The sequence below is a fragment of the Gorilla gorilla genome, chromosome 13 (genome assembly GCF_029281585.2).
Source record: "Gorilla gorilla gorilla isolate KB3781 chromosome 13, NHGRI_mGorGor1-v2.1_pri, whole genome shotgun sequence".
NCBI lineage: Eukaryota > Metazoa > Chordata > Mammalia > Primates > Hominidae > Gorilla > Gorilla gorilla.
In genome coordinates this window covers 26,481,397-26,500,177 of record NC_073237.2, presented here as the reverse complement: position 1 = coordinate 26,500,177, position 18,781 = coordinate 26,481,397, and the positions used below count along the sequence as shown (strand labels likewise).

General features: G+C 47.1%; 1 protein-coding gene across 6 annotated transcripts in view; it reads right to left on the bottom strand.

The window, feature by feature from the left end:
• RNF38 (ring finger protein 38) overlaps window positions 1-12,170 on the bottom strand; it is a 152,776-nt gene extending 140,606 nt beyond the window's left edge. For 4 of the 6 annotated variants that reach the window (XM_019033991.4, XM_031014585.3, XM_055351563.2 and 1 more), the window contains exon 1: window positions 11,846-12,170. In XM_019033991.4, the coding sequence (XP_018889536.2) occupies window positions 11,846-12,098 (253 nt within the window). In that variant the 5' untranslated portion in view covers window positions 12,099-12,170. The remainder of the gene's footprint in view (window positions 1-11,845) is intronic. The other 2 variants (XM_055351569.2, XM_055351568.2) reach the window with 2 other exon arrangements.
• Between the last annotated feature and the right edge of the window lie 6,611 nt (window positions 12,171-18,781).

Below are 18,781 nucleotides of genomic sequence, written 5' to 3'. Positions count from 1 at the left end.
CTGGGTTCAGGCAATTCTCCTGCCTCAGCCTCCCAAGGAGCTGGGATTACAGGCGCCCACCACCACACCTGGCTAAGTTTTTGTATTTTTAGTAGAGGCAGGTTTTCACCATGTTGGCCAGGCTGGTCTCGAACTTCTGATCTCAGATGATCCGCCACCTTGGCCTCCCAAAGTGCTGGGATTACAGGCGTGAGCCACCATGACCGGCCTCAAATCATTATTTTTTAGTGGCCAACAGAGAGCAGTAAAATAGAGACAGGGGTTAATCCCCTAAAGAAATATAAACCAGCCGGGTGCGGTGGCTCACGCCTGTAATCCCAGCACTTTGGGAGGCCGAGGCAGGCGGATCACAAGGTCAGGAGTTCGAGACCAACCTGGCCAATATGGTGAAAGCCCATCTCTACTAAAAGTACAAAAATTAGCTAGGCGTGGTGGCTGTAGTCCCAGCTACTCTGGAGGCTGAAGCAGGAGAACTGCTTGAACCCAGGAGGTGGAAGTTGCAGTGAGCCGAGATAATGCCACTGTACTCCAGCCTGGGTGACAGAGCAGGACTCTGTTTCAAAAAAAAAAGAAATATAAATTATAAATGAGGCAAATAACCTAGATAATAGTTTACAATTAAGCTAAAATAAGTCATTGCTAATCAACATACTTAACTAAAACAGGTTTTTGTTTTGTTTTTGAGACTGAGTCTCGCTCAGCCACCCAGGCTAGAGCGCAGTGGCGTGATCTCAACTCACTGCAACCATGGTCTCCCGGGTTCAAATGAGTCTCCCGTCTCCCCCATAACTAGGATTACAGGCACCCGCCATCATGCCTGGCTAATTTTTGTATTTTAGTAGAGATGGGGTTTCCCCTTGGCCAAGCTGGTCTTGAACTCCTGACCTCAGGTGATCCGCCCATCTCAGCCTCCCAAAGTGCTAGGATTATAGGCATGAGCCACCCCACCCAGCCAAACCTTGTGTATTTTATTAAAGTCTCATAAAATTTAGCTGTCAAATTGGTACAGCCTTTTCAAAGGATTATTTGGGCAATATCTTTTTAATGGACTGTCGGGCAATCTTTTTTTTTTTTTTTTGAGATGGAGTTTAGCTCTTGTTGCCCAGGCTGGAGCGCAATGGCATGGTCTTGGCTCACTGCAACCTCCGCCTCCTGGGTTCCAGTGATTCTCCTGCCTCAGCCTCCCAAGTAGCTGGGATTATAGGCGCCCACCACCGTGCCCGGCTAACTTTTTTTTGTATTTTTAGTAGAAACCAGATTTCACCATGTTGGCCAGGCTGGTCTCGAACTCCTGACCTCCGGTGATCCACCCACTCTGGCCTCCCAAAGTCCTGGGATTACAGCCATTTCCTAATCCAGGACAAAATTATGCTGGTGGGTAAGAATAAAGGTCTAACTCCTAACTTGACTCCAAGTAATTAGAGGAAAGGACAGCTTACAGTAGCCATAGGTTTCCATGGAGTACACACTATCTACCTGTACACCACAGACGTCAATGCTAATCACAGCAACAAAAAGGGCCACCCTTATCCTGAGAATGGACTCCTGAAGTTTACAGTCTTAAAGTCTAAAGATTATTGGCCAGGCGCGATGGATCACGCCTGTAATCCCAGCACTTTGGGGGGCTGGGGCGGGTGGATCACAAGGTCAGGAGTTCAAGACCAGCCTGGTCAAGATGGTGAAACCCCATCTCTACTAAAAATACAAAAAAATTAGCCGGGCGTGGTGGTGGGCGCCTGTAATTCCAGCCACTCGGGAGGCTGAGGCAGAGAACTGCTAGAACCTGGGAGGCAGAGGTTTCAGTGAGCCAAGATCACACCACTGCACTCCAGCCTGGGTGACAGAGCAAGACTTGTCTGAAAAAAAAAAAAGATTACCTTGCAATCAATTCTTTGGTGCATTTCTTACAAAATACAACAACAAAACAGGCTGGGCATGGTCACTCATGCCTATAATCCCAGCACTTTAGGAGGCCGAGGTGGGAGGATCACTTGAGCCCAGGAGTTCGAGACCAGCCTAGGCAACGTTGTGAAACCTCCATGTCACAAAAAAGTTTAAAAGGTTAGTGTAGTTGGCCGGGCGCGGTGGCTCACGCCTGTAATCCCAGCACTTTGGGAGGCTGAGGCAGGCGGATCACGAGGTCAGGAGATCGAGACCAACCTGGCTAACATGGTGAAACCCCCATCTCTACTAAAAAATACAAAAAATTAGCCGGGCGTGGTGGGGGGCGCCTGTAGTCCCAGCTACTCGAGAGGCTGAGGCAGGAGAATGGCGTGAACCTGGGAGGTGAAGCTTGCAGTGAGCTGAGATCGCACCACCGCACTCCAGCCTGGGCGACAGAGGGAGACTCTGTCTCAAAAAAAAAAAAAAAAGGATAGCGTAGTTGTCACACTCATTGTCCCAGCTACTCAGGAGGCTGAGGTGGAAGGACTGCTTGAGCCTGGGAGATGGAAGCTGCAGTGAGCTATGATTACCACCGCCACTGCACTCCAGAGTGGGCAACAAAGCAAGACCTTGTCTCAAAAAACAAAAAACAAACAGAAAACAGCAGTTTGAGATACCAATAACAAGTAATACAGTAATAATTAACATATTAAGAAAAAAGTTTTCACTAAAAGATTGCCAACAAGACTTCTTAGAAGCACATCATGACGTAGAATGGTTGATATAAGTGTTTATTACCAGGCATGGTTAGCTCACGCCTGTAATCCCAGCACTTTGGGAGGCTGAGACCATTCTGGCTAACACGGTGAAACCCCATCTCTACTAAAAATACAAAAAATTGCCCGAGCGTGGTAGCGGGCATCTGTAGTCCCAGCTACTCGGGAGGCTGAGGCAGGAGAATGGCGTGAACCTGGGAGGCGGAGCTTGCAGTGAGCCGAGATCACGCCACTGCACTCCAGCCTGGGGGAGAGAGCGAGACTCCGTCTCAAAAAAAAAAAAAAAAAAAAAGAGAGAGCGTTTATTAAGCATACATCCCCAGATAAACTGATTTTGTTTCTGGTGGCAAAAGGGAGAAATCACTTCCCAAAAATGTAAGCATTTAAAAAAAAAAAAAAAAAGATTGGCTGGGCACGGTGGCTCACACTTGTAATCCCAGCACTCTGGGAGGCCGAGGAGGGTAGATCACCCGAGGTCAGAAGTTCGAGACCAGCCTGACCAACATGAAGAAACCCCGTCGCTACTAAAAATACAAAATTAGCCAGGCCAGGTGGCTCATGCCTGTAATTCCAGCTACTCGGGAGGCTAAGGCAGGAGAATGGCTTGAACCCAGAAGGCGGAGGTTGCGGTGCGCCGAGATGGCGCCATTGCACTCCAGCCTGGGCAACAAGAGTGAAACGCTGTCTCAGAAAAAAAAAAAAAAAGATTAGTGGGCGCATCCCTGGGAGTAAGCAAGTTATGTATTCGGCTTTTGTGGGCAATCAATCATTCTGGTAACACAAACATAAGGCAAAGTAGACCCAGATTTCTATATATTTTCCTCTAAAGTACTTTTAAGTTACAATTTCAGACTTAAAGAAAAAGGTTCCAAGCTCAGTCTTGTCCTTTTTTAAAGCTGCAAGTATTATAATTTAAAACTCTGAAATGTATTCACTTAAACACGTTCCTGTCACTATTAACAACAACGCTCCATTATCCACTTTTGGTACTGTCTCCAGATGATTTTTAATCCCTGCCTGACTTCTCCCTACCAACAAGTACTTGGATACCATCTTTACCCCGCCTGCCCCCACTACTTGGTTGTGCCTAGGGAATTATAATTACAGCAATCCCGCCTTTAGAACATCCTCAGAGCACAAAGCTTCTTTGTATAATGGTGGAGGGAGGGTGCCCTCCAGGCTCCACAGAAAAGGGTGGGTGGTAGCAACAGAGGAAGAGGAACTGGAGCCACTATGGTGGCCCTCAGTTCTAGTTCAATATCGTTTGTGGGAATTTACTTGTAATGACCAGCCAGGGTTCTGTTGAGCTTCTGCATCTCCTCCCATGTGGGGGTGGAGAGAAGCAGGGCTTATCTTGGCAGATGGGCACAATCACCATGCCCAGAAGACCAGGGAGCAGAAGGAAGCAAGAAATTTGGGAGAAAAGCAAGCAATAACTGTCTTGAATTGCACCCCTCTATGCGATTCTCAAGACCTTAAGTGAGGAAGTTTTGACAACAAAAGCTATCATCCTAATTAACCAGTGGTTGGTATTGGCATTACTGGCACTCAGTAGATGCTCAAAGATGTATTGAGGTGGCAATAAAAATCTACATAGGAAGACAAATCTGTAAAAAAAAAAGTTTTAACAACAAGATAGCACAAAAGCCAAATGAAAAATACTTTTTACTAATTATGAGTCCCAGCCGGGCATAGTGGCTCATTCCTGTAGTAATCCTAGCACTTAGGGAAGTCAAGGCAGGAGGATTACTTGAGCTCAGGAGTTCAAGACCACCCTGGGCAACATAGCAAGACCCTGTCTCTTTAAGTATGAGTTCCAACTCTTCTCTATCTGTAAATGTGAATTTTTTTTTCTTTTTTCTTTTTTTTTTGAGATGGAGTCTCACTCTGTCGCCCAGGCTGCAGTGCAGTGGCGTGATTTCGGCTTACTGCAAGCTACACCTCTCAGGTTCAAGTGATTCTCCTGCTTCAGCCTCCCGAGTAGCTGGGCCTACAGGTGCACACCACCACGCCTAGCTAAGTTTTGTATTTTTAGTAGAGACAGAGTTTCACCATGTTGCTCAGGCTGGTCTCAAACTCTTGAGCTCAAGTGATCCACCTACCTCAGCCTCCCAAAGTGCTGAGATTACAGACGTGAGCCACCGCGACTGGCCCTGTAAATGTGATTATTAAATGAATACCTGTTTTACTTTCTGCCTACTCTACTTCTGTTTAGTCTGAGAAACTGCTCACTTTTTAGTTCTCTGACAATAAAACAAATTTCAACAGAAGGTCAGCATGCAGCATCTGCAGCCACTAAAATCCAAGGTGCAGAAGCAGAATGGACAGGCAACTTTTCAACTCCAAGAACATCCCAACAGCACTACAAATTGTCCTACTACCTAACTGCTTGCTATTCTATGTATACAGTTTTCTCTTCTTTTTTTTTTGAGACAGGGTCTCACTCTGTTCCCCAGGCTGGAGGGCAGTGGCACCATCTCAACTCACTGCAATCTCCGCCTCCCAGGCTCAAGTGATTCTCGTGCCTCAGCCTCCCAAGCAGCTGAAATTACAGGCAAGTGCCACCACACCCAGCTAATTTTTGTATTTTTAGTAAAGACAGGGTTTCACCATGTTGCCCAGGCTGGTCTCAAACTCGAGCTCAAGTTATCCACCCGCCTTGGCCTCCCAAAGTGCTGGGATTACAGGCGTGAGCCGCCACGCCCGGCCCCTTCCATGTATATAGTTGGTCCCCTTACTACTACTTCCCTACATTTCTCAACAAAGTCAAAGGATCAGTATATACACCAAAACTCACAATATCTCACTCTCTTATTTCTATACATATTTTACCACAAAAGCAGAAAATGCAGTGATAGCTTTTTTTCTTCTTTTTCTTTTTTTTTTTTTGAGACGGAGTCTTGCTCTGTCACCCAGGCTGGAGTGCAATGGTGCAATCTCGGCTCACTGCAACCTCCGCCTCCTGGGTTCAAGCGATTCTCCTGCTTCAGCCTCTCAAGTAGCTGAGATTACACGTGCGTGCCACCACACCCAGCTAATTTTTGTATTTTTAGTAGAGGCAGGGTTTCACCATGTTGGTCAGGCTGGTCTCAAACTCCTGAGCTCAGGTGATCCATCCGCCTCGACCTCCCAAAGTGCTGGGATTACAGGCATGAGCCACCACACCAGCTAGTGATAGCTTTTGATAGCATAACTATTGATAAGCCCTAATATACTCCCATCATTCTACTCTTCCACCTGTCCAACATCACTGCAGTTAACTGTTCTAAGCAGTCCCAAGAACAGCGCTAATATCCATTTAAGTAGAACAGGAAAAAAACTGAAACCACTCTTGGTAAGGCCTGCAGGTAAGAATTGTTTATTTCCCTTCTGTGGGCAAAAGACCACTTTTGTTAAACATCTTTACTTTTTTAACATATAATTTCTTTTAAAAAATTCCTCCAAGACAGCAGCATAAGCAAATTGAAACTTCCTATCCCACCACCCTCAATCATGTTTAAAAATAATAATAAAAAAAGACAACAGAAACCACTTCAAATGTATCTTTCCCTTGAGCCCCCAGAACAGCATTCATCCACGACAACTGTTCTGAAAAACTCTGCCATTATTTCCAAAAGCAGTAGGAAGTCCGGTCTTGTCCTTGGTTTGTACTCCCCCCTCCTCTCTCTCCAAGAAAAAATGAAACAGCAGGAAGCGTAAACAACCACTTAATGGAAAATACAAATGGGTAAATATTTTCAAAATTGGCTAAAAAGCCTCAGGTCTTCAGGAATGCTAGCGCAGGGGGAAATAGGAAGAGAAAAATAACTGCATTTACCCCTCCAAGTGAGCACTGTAAGAAGACAAGAGCAAATGTGGCACATAGGTACTATACTTTCTCTCCTCCATTTACCAGATACTTTTGTCTTTTTTTTTTTTTTTTTTTTGAGACGAAGTTTCGCTCTTGTTGCCCAGGCTGGAGTGCAATGGTGCAATCTCAGCTTACAGCAACCTCTGCCTCCTGGGTTCAAGCGATTCTTCTGCCTCAGCCTCCCAAGTAGCTGGGATTATAGGCATGTGCCACCACGCCTGGCTAATTTTGTATTTTTAGTAGAAACGGGGTTTCTCCACATTGGCCAGGCTGGTCTCGAACTCCTGACCTCAGGTGATCCGCCCACCTCGGCCTCCCAAAGTGCTGGGATTACAGGTGTGAGCCACTGTGCCCAGACCTTTTTTTTTTTTTTTTTTTTTTTTTTTTGAGACAGAGTCTCACTCTGTTGCCCAGGCTGGAGTGCAGTGGCGTGATCTCAGCTCACTGCAAGCTCCGCCTCCCGGGTTCAAGCAATTCTCCTGCCTCAGCCTCCAAAGTAGCTGGGATTACAGGCATGCGCCACCATGCCCAGCTAATTTTTCTACTGTTAGCAGAGACGGGGTTTCACCATGTTGGCCAGGCTGGTCTTGAACTCCTGACCTCAGATGATCCACCCACCTCGGCCTCCCAAAGTGCTAGGATTATAGGCGTGAGCCACTGCGCCAGGCTGACAGTGGTATTTTCTAAATAGCTTATTCTGTACATATTTCTCCAGCCTCATAACAAAGTTTACTATTTTAAGCTGTGCTCTTTGGTTCAGCTGAGCATGGTGATGAAAAGCCCCTTCCCATGAAAAGTTCACATGGAGAACTCTTGAAGCCCCTAGGGCAAGCACTAACCCAGACCTCATGGTAAAGCCCACAATGCATATGGATGAAACTGTTAGCTACAGCTGGACTAACAGTTCCAAAGCTGCAGAGCAGTGCTAGATCACAGATCACCTTTGCGTGGATTAGAAAAGGTGCCCCTTCTCTGAGTGCACACAGTTCCACACCAGGTACTCAATCTTGGTAAGTGGAGTACAGAATAGATTTCCACCCTCACTTGCCACCCGAAACAGGTATCCTTTTGCTGGGTGCAATCTCTATGGTCCTACACAGCAGCACCGTTAAGAAGTGTACCGGCCAGGCACGGTTGTTCACGCGTGTAATCCCAACACTTTGAGAGGCCGAGGCAGGCTGATCACAGAGGTCAGGAGTTTGAGACCAGCCTGGCCAACATGGTGAAACCCCGTCTCTACTAAAAATACGAAAATTATCCGGGCATGGTAGCAGGCACCTGTAATCCCAGCTACTCGGGAGGCTGAGGCAGGAGAATCGCTTGAACCTCGGAGGTGGAGGTTGCAGTGAGCCGAGATTGCGCCATTGCACTCCAGCCTGGGCAACAAGAGCGAAACTCTGTCTCAAAAAAAAAGAAAAAGAAAAAGAAAAGCATACCTGGGCAATGCTGCACCTCCAAAGTGGGTTTCCAGATAGAGGAACCTTAACAAAGACAAACAGGCACTTCACAAATTTCACTATCAGAAAGCATCAGATTTGTTAACATAAATTCATTCATAAACACATCAGGACTAAGGAAGACAGGTCTAGTAGAGAAGGAAAACTAGCAAATTTTGGAGAAAGGACACTCTTCCATCTTGAGGGATAATCAGTTGTCTCCTAAAGACCTTAATCTCTGACCATAGGTTCAGACGGCTGAACCTCAAATGTTGATCACAAGCTAAAACAATCACTAGCATCTGCAGAGGGATGGATCATCTTTCTCTTAAGACATGATGACATGTTTACCTTTGGGGGTTTTACTTTCTCCAAATTTTCCTTTCTCTGCTAGACCCTTTTTGCCCTTACTTTAAAACCACATACAGTTGACACGTGTTAAAATCTGTAAAACCTGATAAACAACCCTGGTAGGTAGTGGGCCCCTTAGCTAACTCCATGAAAATCAGAGGAATGGACAACCTAGATTAAGAGGGGTATGGCATCCAACCCTATCATTCTTTTATGCTCCACAAAAGAGGTAAAGTATCACATGGGTCAAAATTCCATCCCAGTCATCCAGGAGTGGGAACAGAGGGGCAGCCTAAGGAAAAGATGAGGACTAGGCTGGGGCAAACCCAAGATAGTGGTTCTCAAACTTTAGTGGGCATCCGAATCTACTGGGGAGTTTTCTCAGAATCAGATGTCTGGGTCCCTCCCTACACCTGATATATCAGAATGTCCTGGAGCACATCTATTTCAACAAAGCTCAAACTGCTGACACAGGTCCGATAGAAAGTTTAGAAATAATGAGAAATCTACCGCAACTATCAGCAGTTCCAAAATAAAAGTCATCCATTGCAAAACTAGGTTTAGCAGGTCAGAAAGGGGCGAAAAAGGATCACCAGGCTGCATGTCTAACAGGCTGCGCTAGGCTGGAGCCTGTAGGAGAGGTCCATTATTATGAAACAAAAACTGTGTTCTATAAACAAAATTTTTTGTGTGAGAAATATTTCAAACATCTGAAAAATATTTAGAGTATACTAAATATCTCTATACCCTACACCCAACATTACCAAATCTTAATTTACGATTACCTGATTCAGATTTTTTTTTAAGTAATAGGACATTAAAGGTATAAATAAAGCCCTTTTGGGTACCCTTGTGTAATCCCATTCCTCATCTTCTCTTCCCAAAGACAATCATTACACTTAATATGCATATTTTAATACTATCACCACATATGGGCATAGCCACAAACAATATTATTTTTCATGTTTTCAGATTTTACACACGTGAAACGATTCTGTAAGAATTCTTCTGACTTGCTTCCCTGTTCCATATGGTTTTTGAGATTCACCTATTTTAATGCGTGAGGCTAGTTTATTTTTCACAGAGCTGTAATATTCAACTGTATGGGTCTACCTAAAAATGTATGTATTGGCCGGGCGCGGTGGCTCACGCCTGTAATCCCAGCACTTTGGGAGGCAGAGGCGGGCAGATCACGAGGTCAGGAGATCGAGACCATCCTGGCTAACACGATGAAACCCCGTCTCTACTAAAAATACAAAAAAAAATTAGCCGGGCATGGTGGCGGGCGCCTGTAGTCCCAGCTACTCGGGAGGCTGAGGCAGGAGAATGGTGTGAACCAGGGAGGCGGAGCTTGCAGTGAGCCGAGATCACGCCACTGCACTCCAGCCTGGGTGACAGAGAGAGACTCCGTCTCAAAAAAAACAAACAAACAAATAAATAATAAATAAAAATGTATGTATTCTTCTGTTGGTGGACATTTAAGCTGGAATGAGCATTCTTGTATTTTTTTCATGCTTATTTTCTTGAACAAGTGTACAAGGATCTCTTAGGGTATATATATATATATCCAGAAATGGACATTTTAGGTAAATGAATATGTCTGCCCACCTTCACACTAAACACCAAATACCACTACTCTCTAAGGTGGTTGGATCCATTTACATTTCCACTACACTATATACAAGCTTATTTATCCACAACCTTAATAATCCTCGGTTTATCACAGCACTACATTTTTGCCAACCTGATCGGTGTGAAATGTCATCTCACTGTTGTTTCAATTTGCATTTCCCTGATTGTCTCTCACAAGTACATTTTCTTGCTTTTAAGTATATATTTGCCAAATATGTGTTTCTTAGAGTTTTTTAGGAAAATCTAACCCATCTTGTCTGAATTGGGGCAGTCCTTCCCAAAGCACCCTGCCAACAGCCACCACAGCAGGAAAGCTAAGATGCAAGAGGGCAGCAAGAAAACAGCTGACTTAAACAAGGAATCATCTTGGACAAAGGGCCTTAATTAATGCATTTGTTAATTAGTCTTTCCCTTCCCTCTTTTGTCAAGCCTTACTTCCAAGACAATACTCCAGGCCCTGGGGGTCTGCATCCTTAGAACAAGAGCGAGAATGAGGGGAAGGGGGTGCTCAAGCTAGAACGTTTCTGTAAAAGTATAGCTGTCCTTACTCAAAGAAAAGAAGTGACTGCAGACCAATTCACACTCAACCTTGTAAGCTACCATCCACCTCCAACAGACTCCTTTCAAACTCATCACGTTTGGCACCTTCTTTGAAACATCCCAATCTTTTCCTCCAGACTAGACACCGTCCCCCGCCCTTCAGCAACCCTTTCATCTCCCTTCCCCCACAATGAATGAATACCCTCTCCTTTTTCCCCATTCTATTTTCTAGCTCCACGGGACTCTCGTCCCTGCCTGTAACACGTTGCTCTCTCCCTCGCCTCTAGAACTGCAAGTCCTTTCCCCTTCCAAGGGACATCTGCAGTCAAAACAACCCACCTCATCATCCACCCCAAATAAAAACGGAAATCCCATGTATTACATGCCAGGCAGGCGGGTGACTCGGTCCCAATCCTCCCAGCTTCCTTCCCCCTTCACGCCTGGGATAGCTGTTCTTTCTCGGGGAGTTCTCCAAGTGTGGTAGGTTCAAACCACCTGGAAAAAACTCACATGGCCTTCTGTGCCGTAAATGTCTTTACCAAGGCCATGTATGCATTTCTGGTTTCGGCATGAACGAAATTCGGGCCATTTACTGAAAAAAGACACCTTATGGGCGCCTCCACAAAAGCGGGCAGGCCTCCCTCCCAGTAATTCCAGCTGAATTGGTTTAGTCAGTGCAGTGGTGGGGAAGGTGGCCTGGCAGAGACCAAACGGTCCCCACGATAAGAAGTTTCCGAAGCTCTGCCCCACTCACTCAAGAAAGCCCTCTCCCCGAGAGCACACCCCGCACAGAAGTCTTTCCCGCTGCGGCTCCCCAGGGCACCACCAAGCTCCCAAGTCGGCCCCCTGCTCTTCCGTCCCACCCCGCAAGAGATCATTACTCCCAAGCCAGCCCAAAAAGGGCTGGGTCGGTGTGCCAGGGTCCAGGGCCTGACCCCCTCCCCCCAAATCTATCTCCTTCGGCTCCTGGGGGCCGGTGGATCGACCTCTTCCCAGCCCCCTCTGCTCGGGGCCCGCGCCGGCCCAGGGTGGCCCTGGGTCCCAGCCAAGCTACGGCTCTCACTGGCTATGTGACCTTGGGCAAGTCACTTCCCCCTCTAAGCCTCGGTTTCCTCCTCCGCCGAGCAGAGACCTAGAGAGGTCCTGCCCTGCACACCCTGGGGGAGGGGGCTACCCACCGGGTGGGAAAACGCTTTGTGAGCCGCTCGGCGCGGCTGAGGCGCAGGGCTCGCAGGGGCTCCGGGGCCGGACAAAGCTGACCCGGACAACGCTCCTCCCCGTCGGCGGGGCCGGGCGCCTGGACCACACGCCTCCGGCCCCCACCCGCGGGACCGACCCACGCCCCTCCCTGCCTGGCCCGCTCCCGGACCCCGTACCTGCTCCCGGCGCTCGGCCGCAGGCGCCGCCACCCTGGGCGCCCGCCCGGAGAGGCCCGTGGCCCGGAGGGCTGAGGCGGTCCGTGGCGGCGGGCTCCGGCCGGGGCGGCGGCGGTGGGGGGCGCGGGCGGCGCGGGGGCCCAAGCTCGGCGGGGCCCGGCCTGGGAGACGACGACTGAGGCTGAAAGTGCGCGGCGGCGGCGGCTGCTGAGGCGGCGGCGGCAGCGACCGCGGCGGCCGCGCTTCCGCTCATGGCGGGGCCGCGAGCAGCGGCTCCGGCTGCGACTCGACTCCGGCGCGGCAGGCGCTGGCTGGGCCCCGGCCGGCAGCAGCGGTGGCGGCGACGGAGGCGGCTCCCGAAGGGGGAGGAGGCGGAGCCGGGAAGCGGCGGCGGCGGCGGAGGGGGCGGGGACGTGGAGGGGGCGGGGACGCCGAGCCGCCGCCGCCAATGGGCGCGGGGCTCCTCAGCTGCGGCTCCGGGCGCGGGCGGGCGGCGCCGAGGGGTATCCTCAGTCTCCGCCGCTCCCTGAGGCGGGGAGGCAGATCGCGGGCCACCCGCCGGGAGAGCCCTGCTGCAGGGGCTGCCCCGCCCCCGGCCCGCCCCTGAGGCGCGGCCGCGGGCCTCTGGGTCCAGGCCTCGCGCGACCTAGGCTGGGGCTGCGCTTGGGCTCCGCTGCGCAGGGGTTCGCGCCCGCAAGGGGGCCGGAACTCGGCCCAGATAGCTACTGCTCGCAGCCCGCCTGCCAGACTCCCTCCTCCGCTCCCCCGCACTGGAGACGCAGCCTCCTCTCCCCTCCTCTGCCTCTCTTGGCTGTTTCCTCAAAGTTTTTCCCTTTCAGACACTTAGGAAAGAAACTCTCCCTTCTGTTCTTAGGCTGCGTTTCAGTGATAAATTAGTCCCCGCGGACCCAGAGAGAACAGCAGAGGCAGAAACGAAAGAGATGGAAACGAGCTGCCGTCCCTGAGTCCCCGAGACCATCTTGAATGCTGAGCAGGAACCAACCAGGCTCAGCCCTGGCCCCTCGCCCCTTTCTCTGACTTTCTCACTTTACATGCCCTTGTTGTTAGAAGACTTAGATAGAAACATCCAGCCCAGCTGGGCCTAGTCTCAAAAGATGGGGAGGGTGTGAGGTAAGGAAAGGCTTTTGACCTGTCCCGACGGCTTTCCTATAAGGGGAAGAATTCTGCGAGTTGGTGACCCCCCTTTGGGCCCTCCTCCACTTGGATGTGATGTTGGTCACTGAAACCGTTTCCTCCTCATGTTTCTCTGGCTCTCATTTCAAAGCCGTAGAGGAGCAAAATAAACAACCATGTGTTAGGGATACCTCTAAAGTGCAGGCACGTGGGTGGGCCAGGGTGCAGCTAAACTGCTGAGTGGATCATTTCAATAAAACCTTATCCTCAGCCATTCTCCACTGAGCAGAGAGAGAAAGAGCTCTATTTGAATCTTTGACAACAGACATTTCAAATTCCATGCTGACACTTAATAGGTGCCTGATCTTTCATTCGTGCTGGTCTTTCTGTCATCAGCAATGCTGGACACTGGGAATACAAGAATAAAAAAGATACAGTCGAGGCCTTCAAAGAGTTTACAATCTCATTGGAGGACAGTGAGATATTTTTAGAAGTTAAAAACTTACGGATGAGCAGGAGTTCAGCAAGGGGGGCAGGTTGGGGGAAAGTGGACTGGGAAAACGTTAAGGTTGTATTTGGCCAGGGGACCTAAGATTTTCTGAATCCCATCCTTGACTTTTTAGTCACAGAGGAAGCAGGTAATATATTACTTGCTGGAGCTTGGGTCCCAGTGCCCACTGTAGAACACCTGTCAACTACTGCATGGAGGCACCTTCTTTCCTCCGATAGGTCTCAGCAGCCTTGAACAACATTGGATCTATTTCTGTGCCAAAGTCCAAACCCCAGTTTCAGCTCTTACAACCCCAATTTGAGCAAATGCCTTGACCACCAGCCCTAGAAGAGAACGGACAGATGAGCAGTTTAATCCAGTAACCAAAGGAGCCCATCCAAGGATGCCTTGAGGCCAGGAAGAAACAGGAAGAAATAAAGGGAGAGGACCAGGCAAAGCCTTGGGCCACCTCACCTTGCCAGTTTTGGGAAACAAAATAAAGAATGGACCACATTCATGTTGGTTGCGATCTTTAGCTCTTAACTTTGCGTCCCCCAATGATGATCAGGAAGAGAGATGAGCATTGGGGTTTAGGAAACGACAGGTTTAATAGGACTGGGGCACAGCCCGGGTGATGAGTGATAAGAAAAGAACAGACTGGAATTTAGTTAAGACAAGACCAAATCATGAAGAGTCTTGAGTGCCACATTGAGGAATTTGAACTTAACCTGAATAACAAAAGTGAGCCATTGAGCACATAATGAGGAAATGATGTGATTAGATCGTATTGCGGAAAAACTCTGGCTGCTGTGTAGAAAATGGATTGGAGGGTGCTATGGTTTGAATATTTGTCCCTCGCAAAACTCATGTTGAAATTTAATCCCCAGGCCGGGCACAGTGGCTCACGACTGTAATCCCAGCACTTTGGGAGGCCGAGGCGGGGGGATCACCTGAGGTCAGGAGTTCAAGACCAGCCTGGCCAACATGGTGAAACCCCATCTCTACTAAAAATACAAAAATTAGCCGGGCGTGGTGGCACACCCCTGTGATCCCAGCTACTCAGGAGGCTGAGGCAGGAGAATTGCTTGAGCCTGGGAGGCAGAGGTTGCAGTGAGCCGAGATTGTGCCACTGCACTCCAGCCTGGCTGACAAAGCGAGACTCTGTCTCAAATAAATAAATAAATAAATAAATAAATAAATAATAAATAAATAATAAAAATAAAAAATTTAATCCCCAATATGGTAGTATTGAGAAGACGGAGCGTTTAAGAGGTGATTGGTAGAGCCCTCATGAATGTATTGATCCATACATGGATTAATGGGCTATCATGGGAATGGGACTGGCCTTTATAAGAAGAAAAGAGACCTGAGCAAGGATGTTAAGCCCTTTCACCACGTGATGCCCTGTGCCACCTCAGGACTGTGCAGAGTCCCTAGCAGCAAGAAAACCCTCACGAAATGTAGCCTATCAACCTCAGACTTCTCAGACTTTGCAACTGTAAGAAATACATTCCTTTTCTTTATATATTGCCTAGTTTCAGTTATTGTGTTATATATAAATAAGCAACAGAAAACAGCCTAAGATAGAGGAGAACCAAAAGAGAAGAAAACTGGCTAAAAAGTTTTAGGCATGGGATGAAAGTGACCTGAACTAAAGCAGAGATAGCAAGAATAGAGAGATTTTAAGGTGGTAGAATCAACAAGGCTTGAGGAAGATGAGATTGATTCAAGGATAACAAAGATTTTTGACTTGGACAACTGAGTGACGATGGTGCCATTCCTGAAAATATTAACAGATAATACAGAGAACTATGAAGAGCAGAGAACTATGACCCCGGTTAAATCAGATTATTTCTGTGACTCTCCACATAAAGCAGAAGGGCTGAAGCAATTGGACTAGAGTCACCACTACACAATTACTAATGTCCTCTGAGATGGGGATCCAAAGATATGCAAAGGAGAGGCACAATAGAAGGATTGCCCATTCCTTTTTTTCCATTAAAAAAAATTGTGGGCCAGGCGCGGTGGCTCACACCTGTAATCCCAGCACTTTGGGAGGCTGAGGTGGGCAGATCACCTGAGGTCGGGAGTTCGAGACCAGCCTGACCAACATGGAGAAACCCTGTCTCTACTAAAAACACAAAATTAGCTGGGTGCGGTGGCGCGTGCCTGTAATCCCAGCTACTCAGCAGGCTGAGGTAGGAGAATCTCTTGAAACCAGGAGGCGGAGGTTGCGGTGAGCCAAGATCGCGCCATTACACTCCAGCCTGGGCAACAAAAGCGAAACTCCGTCTCAAAAAAATAAAAAAAATAAAAAAAATAAATTGTGGTAAAATATATTATGTAAAATTTATTATTTTAACCATTTTCAAGTGTATAATTGTAATTTCAAGTGGCATTAACTATATTCACAATGAATTAGCTGGGCTTGGTGGTGGGCACCTGTAATCCCAGCTCCTCAGGAATCTGAGGCAGATAATTGAATTGCTTGAACCCAGAAGGTGGAGGTTGCAGTGAGCTGAGATCGCACCACTGCACTCCAGCCAGAGTCAGGCGACAGAGCAAGACTCTGTCTCAAAAAAAAAAAAGAAAGAAAGAAAGAAAGAAAACTGTATTCACAATGTTGTAAAACCATCACCACTATCCGTTTCCAGAACATCTTCATCACCATCCCAGACAGAAACCCATTAAATAACTTCCAGTTCCCTCCTCCCCTCAGCCCCTGGTATGTCTATTCTACTTTCTGTCTCTACAAATTTGATTATTCTAGATACCTAATGCAAGTGGAACCATACAATATTTGTCTTTTTGGCTTATTTCACTCACATAATGTTTACAAGGTTTATTCATGTGATAGTATTAGAATTTCCTTCCTTTTTGTTTTATTTTTACTTATTTTTGTTTTAATTATTTTATTTTTATTTATTTTGGCAACAAGAGTATTGCTGTTTTTGCCAAGGCTGGGGTGCAATGGCGCAATCTCAGCTTACCGCAACCTCCACCTACCAGGTTCAAGTGAGTCTCCTACCTCAGCCTCCTGAGTAGCTGGGATTACAGGCATACACCACCACACCTGGTTAATTTTTTGTACTTTTTGTAGAGACAGGGTTTCTCCATGTTGGTCAGGCTGGTCTTGAACTCCCAACCTCAGGTAATCCGCCCACCTCGGCCTCCCAGAGTGCTAGGATTACAGGCGTGAGCCACCAAGCCTGGCCTTACTGCTTTTAGTTCTTTTGAGTATATACCTAGGAGAAGAATTGCCGCAACATAATGGTAACTCTGTGCTTAACTTTTTGAGCACCAGACCGTTTTCTATAGGGGCTGCACCATTTTTGCATTCCCACCAGCAATGCATAAGGGTTCTAATTTATCCACATTCTTGCCAACACTTGTTATTCCACCCCCACCCCTACCTTTTTCTTCATAATAGCCTTCCTAATGGATGTGAAGTGGTATCTCATTGTAGTTCTGATTCGCACTCCCTATTTCACTTTCAAGCTTAGCACAATGTCTGTTTACTTGTATTTGCCCCAGCCTGGCTTGTAAATGATTATTTTATTTGGGGGTTAATGAGGGAGTGGAGGAGAGAAATTGTAAGAAAATACTGAAGGGGCGCCAGGTGCGGTGGCTCAAGCCTGTAATCCCAGCACTTTGGGAAGCCGACGGGGGCGGATCACGAGGTCAGGAGATTGAGACCATCCTGGCTAACACGGTGAAACCCCATCTCTACTAAAAATACAAAACATTAGCCGGGCGTGGTGGTGGGCGCCTGTAGTCCCAGCTACTCGGGAGGCTGAGGCAGGAGAATGGCGTGAACCTGGCAGGCGGAGCTTACAGTGAGCCGAGATCGTGCCACTGCACCACAGCCTGGGCGACAGAGCAAGACTCCAGTCTCAAAAAAAAAAAAAAAAGAAAAGAAAAGAAAAGAAAATACTGAAGGGGCTATTTCATGAAAAACGATAAGACAATGATAGACCTAATAGCATATAAAACCAGAAGAGGAGCAAGATGGTATTTCAGAGTATTACAGAGTAATACTTTGCAGCCTTAGCAACTGAAGGAATCCAGATAAGGTAGACCCAATGGAATTTGTAACCATGCTCAGCAAAGGAAGTGAAAATAGCAATGCCAAATGGAAGGGGCTGAGGCAGGAGATGAAATTAACCACCAATACCACATGACTACTTTCCTTCACAAACACATCACAAGCACATGTGAGACAACTATATGGTTTCCCTGAAATGCTTGGGGATGTAAATTGCAGGGTGTGAGCCAGGGAGAAAGAAAACATGCTGAGCATTTTTCCTCACTATTATCACATTAATAAACATTAGTTTCTATTTCCTTAGGCCACATTCCTAAAGGTGGAATTGCTAATTCAATGTTTTGAAAAGTTTTAATTTCCAGAGAGATCATAGCAATTTATTTGTTTAATCATTTATTTTTATTTAAATATAAGGGATTGAATTGGTCATATTTCTCACTTGTAAGGCCACTCTCATTTGTTATATTTATTTATTCTCTTTTATTCACATTCACTAATCTCATTCCCCTTTCTCACCACAGGCAATTATTCCGATGTGTTTCATGTATATCCTTTTGTTTGTGTTTATTTAAAATATGTAGTATTGGGCTGGACATGGTGGCTGACACCTGTAATCCCAGCACTTTGGGAAGCCAAGGGAGGCAGATCACTTGAGGTCAAGACTTTGAGACCAGCCTGGCCAACATGGTGAAACCCCGTCTCTGCTAAAAATACAAAACTTAGCTGGGCATGGTGGACCCCGTCTCTGCTAAAAATACAAAAATTAGCTGGGCGTGGTGGTGCACGCCTGTAATTCCAGCTACCCGGGAGGCTGAGACACCAAAATCCCTTGAACCCGGCAGGTGGAGGTGGCAGTGAGCTGAGATTGCACCATTGCACTCCAGCCTGGGTGACGGAATGACACTCTTTCAAAACAAAACCAAAACCAAACCTCCCAACAAAGAGATTTTTCAAAAAAAAAAAATAGTAATAGGATAAAATATGTACTATTGTCTTAGATGTGTGTATTTTTTTCTTTTGTAAATAACATTGTAAGATAGATTTTTTTCTTATTTTTCTTTTTTGCTGCAGCATGTTTTTAAGATCTGGCCCATTGCTTCTATCTACTGCATATTACTCCACCCATCATATTTTGCCTAAGGTCTTCTTCATTAGGGACACCCAAATTGCCTACAACCAAAAACATCACTGCCATAACTATCTTTATACATACCCCTTATAGAACCTGTGTGAGAATTTTAGGAGGGTTGTATATATAGTATCAGAA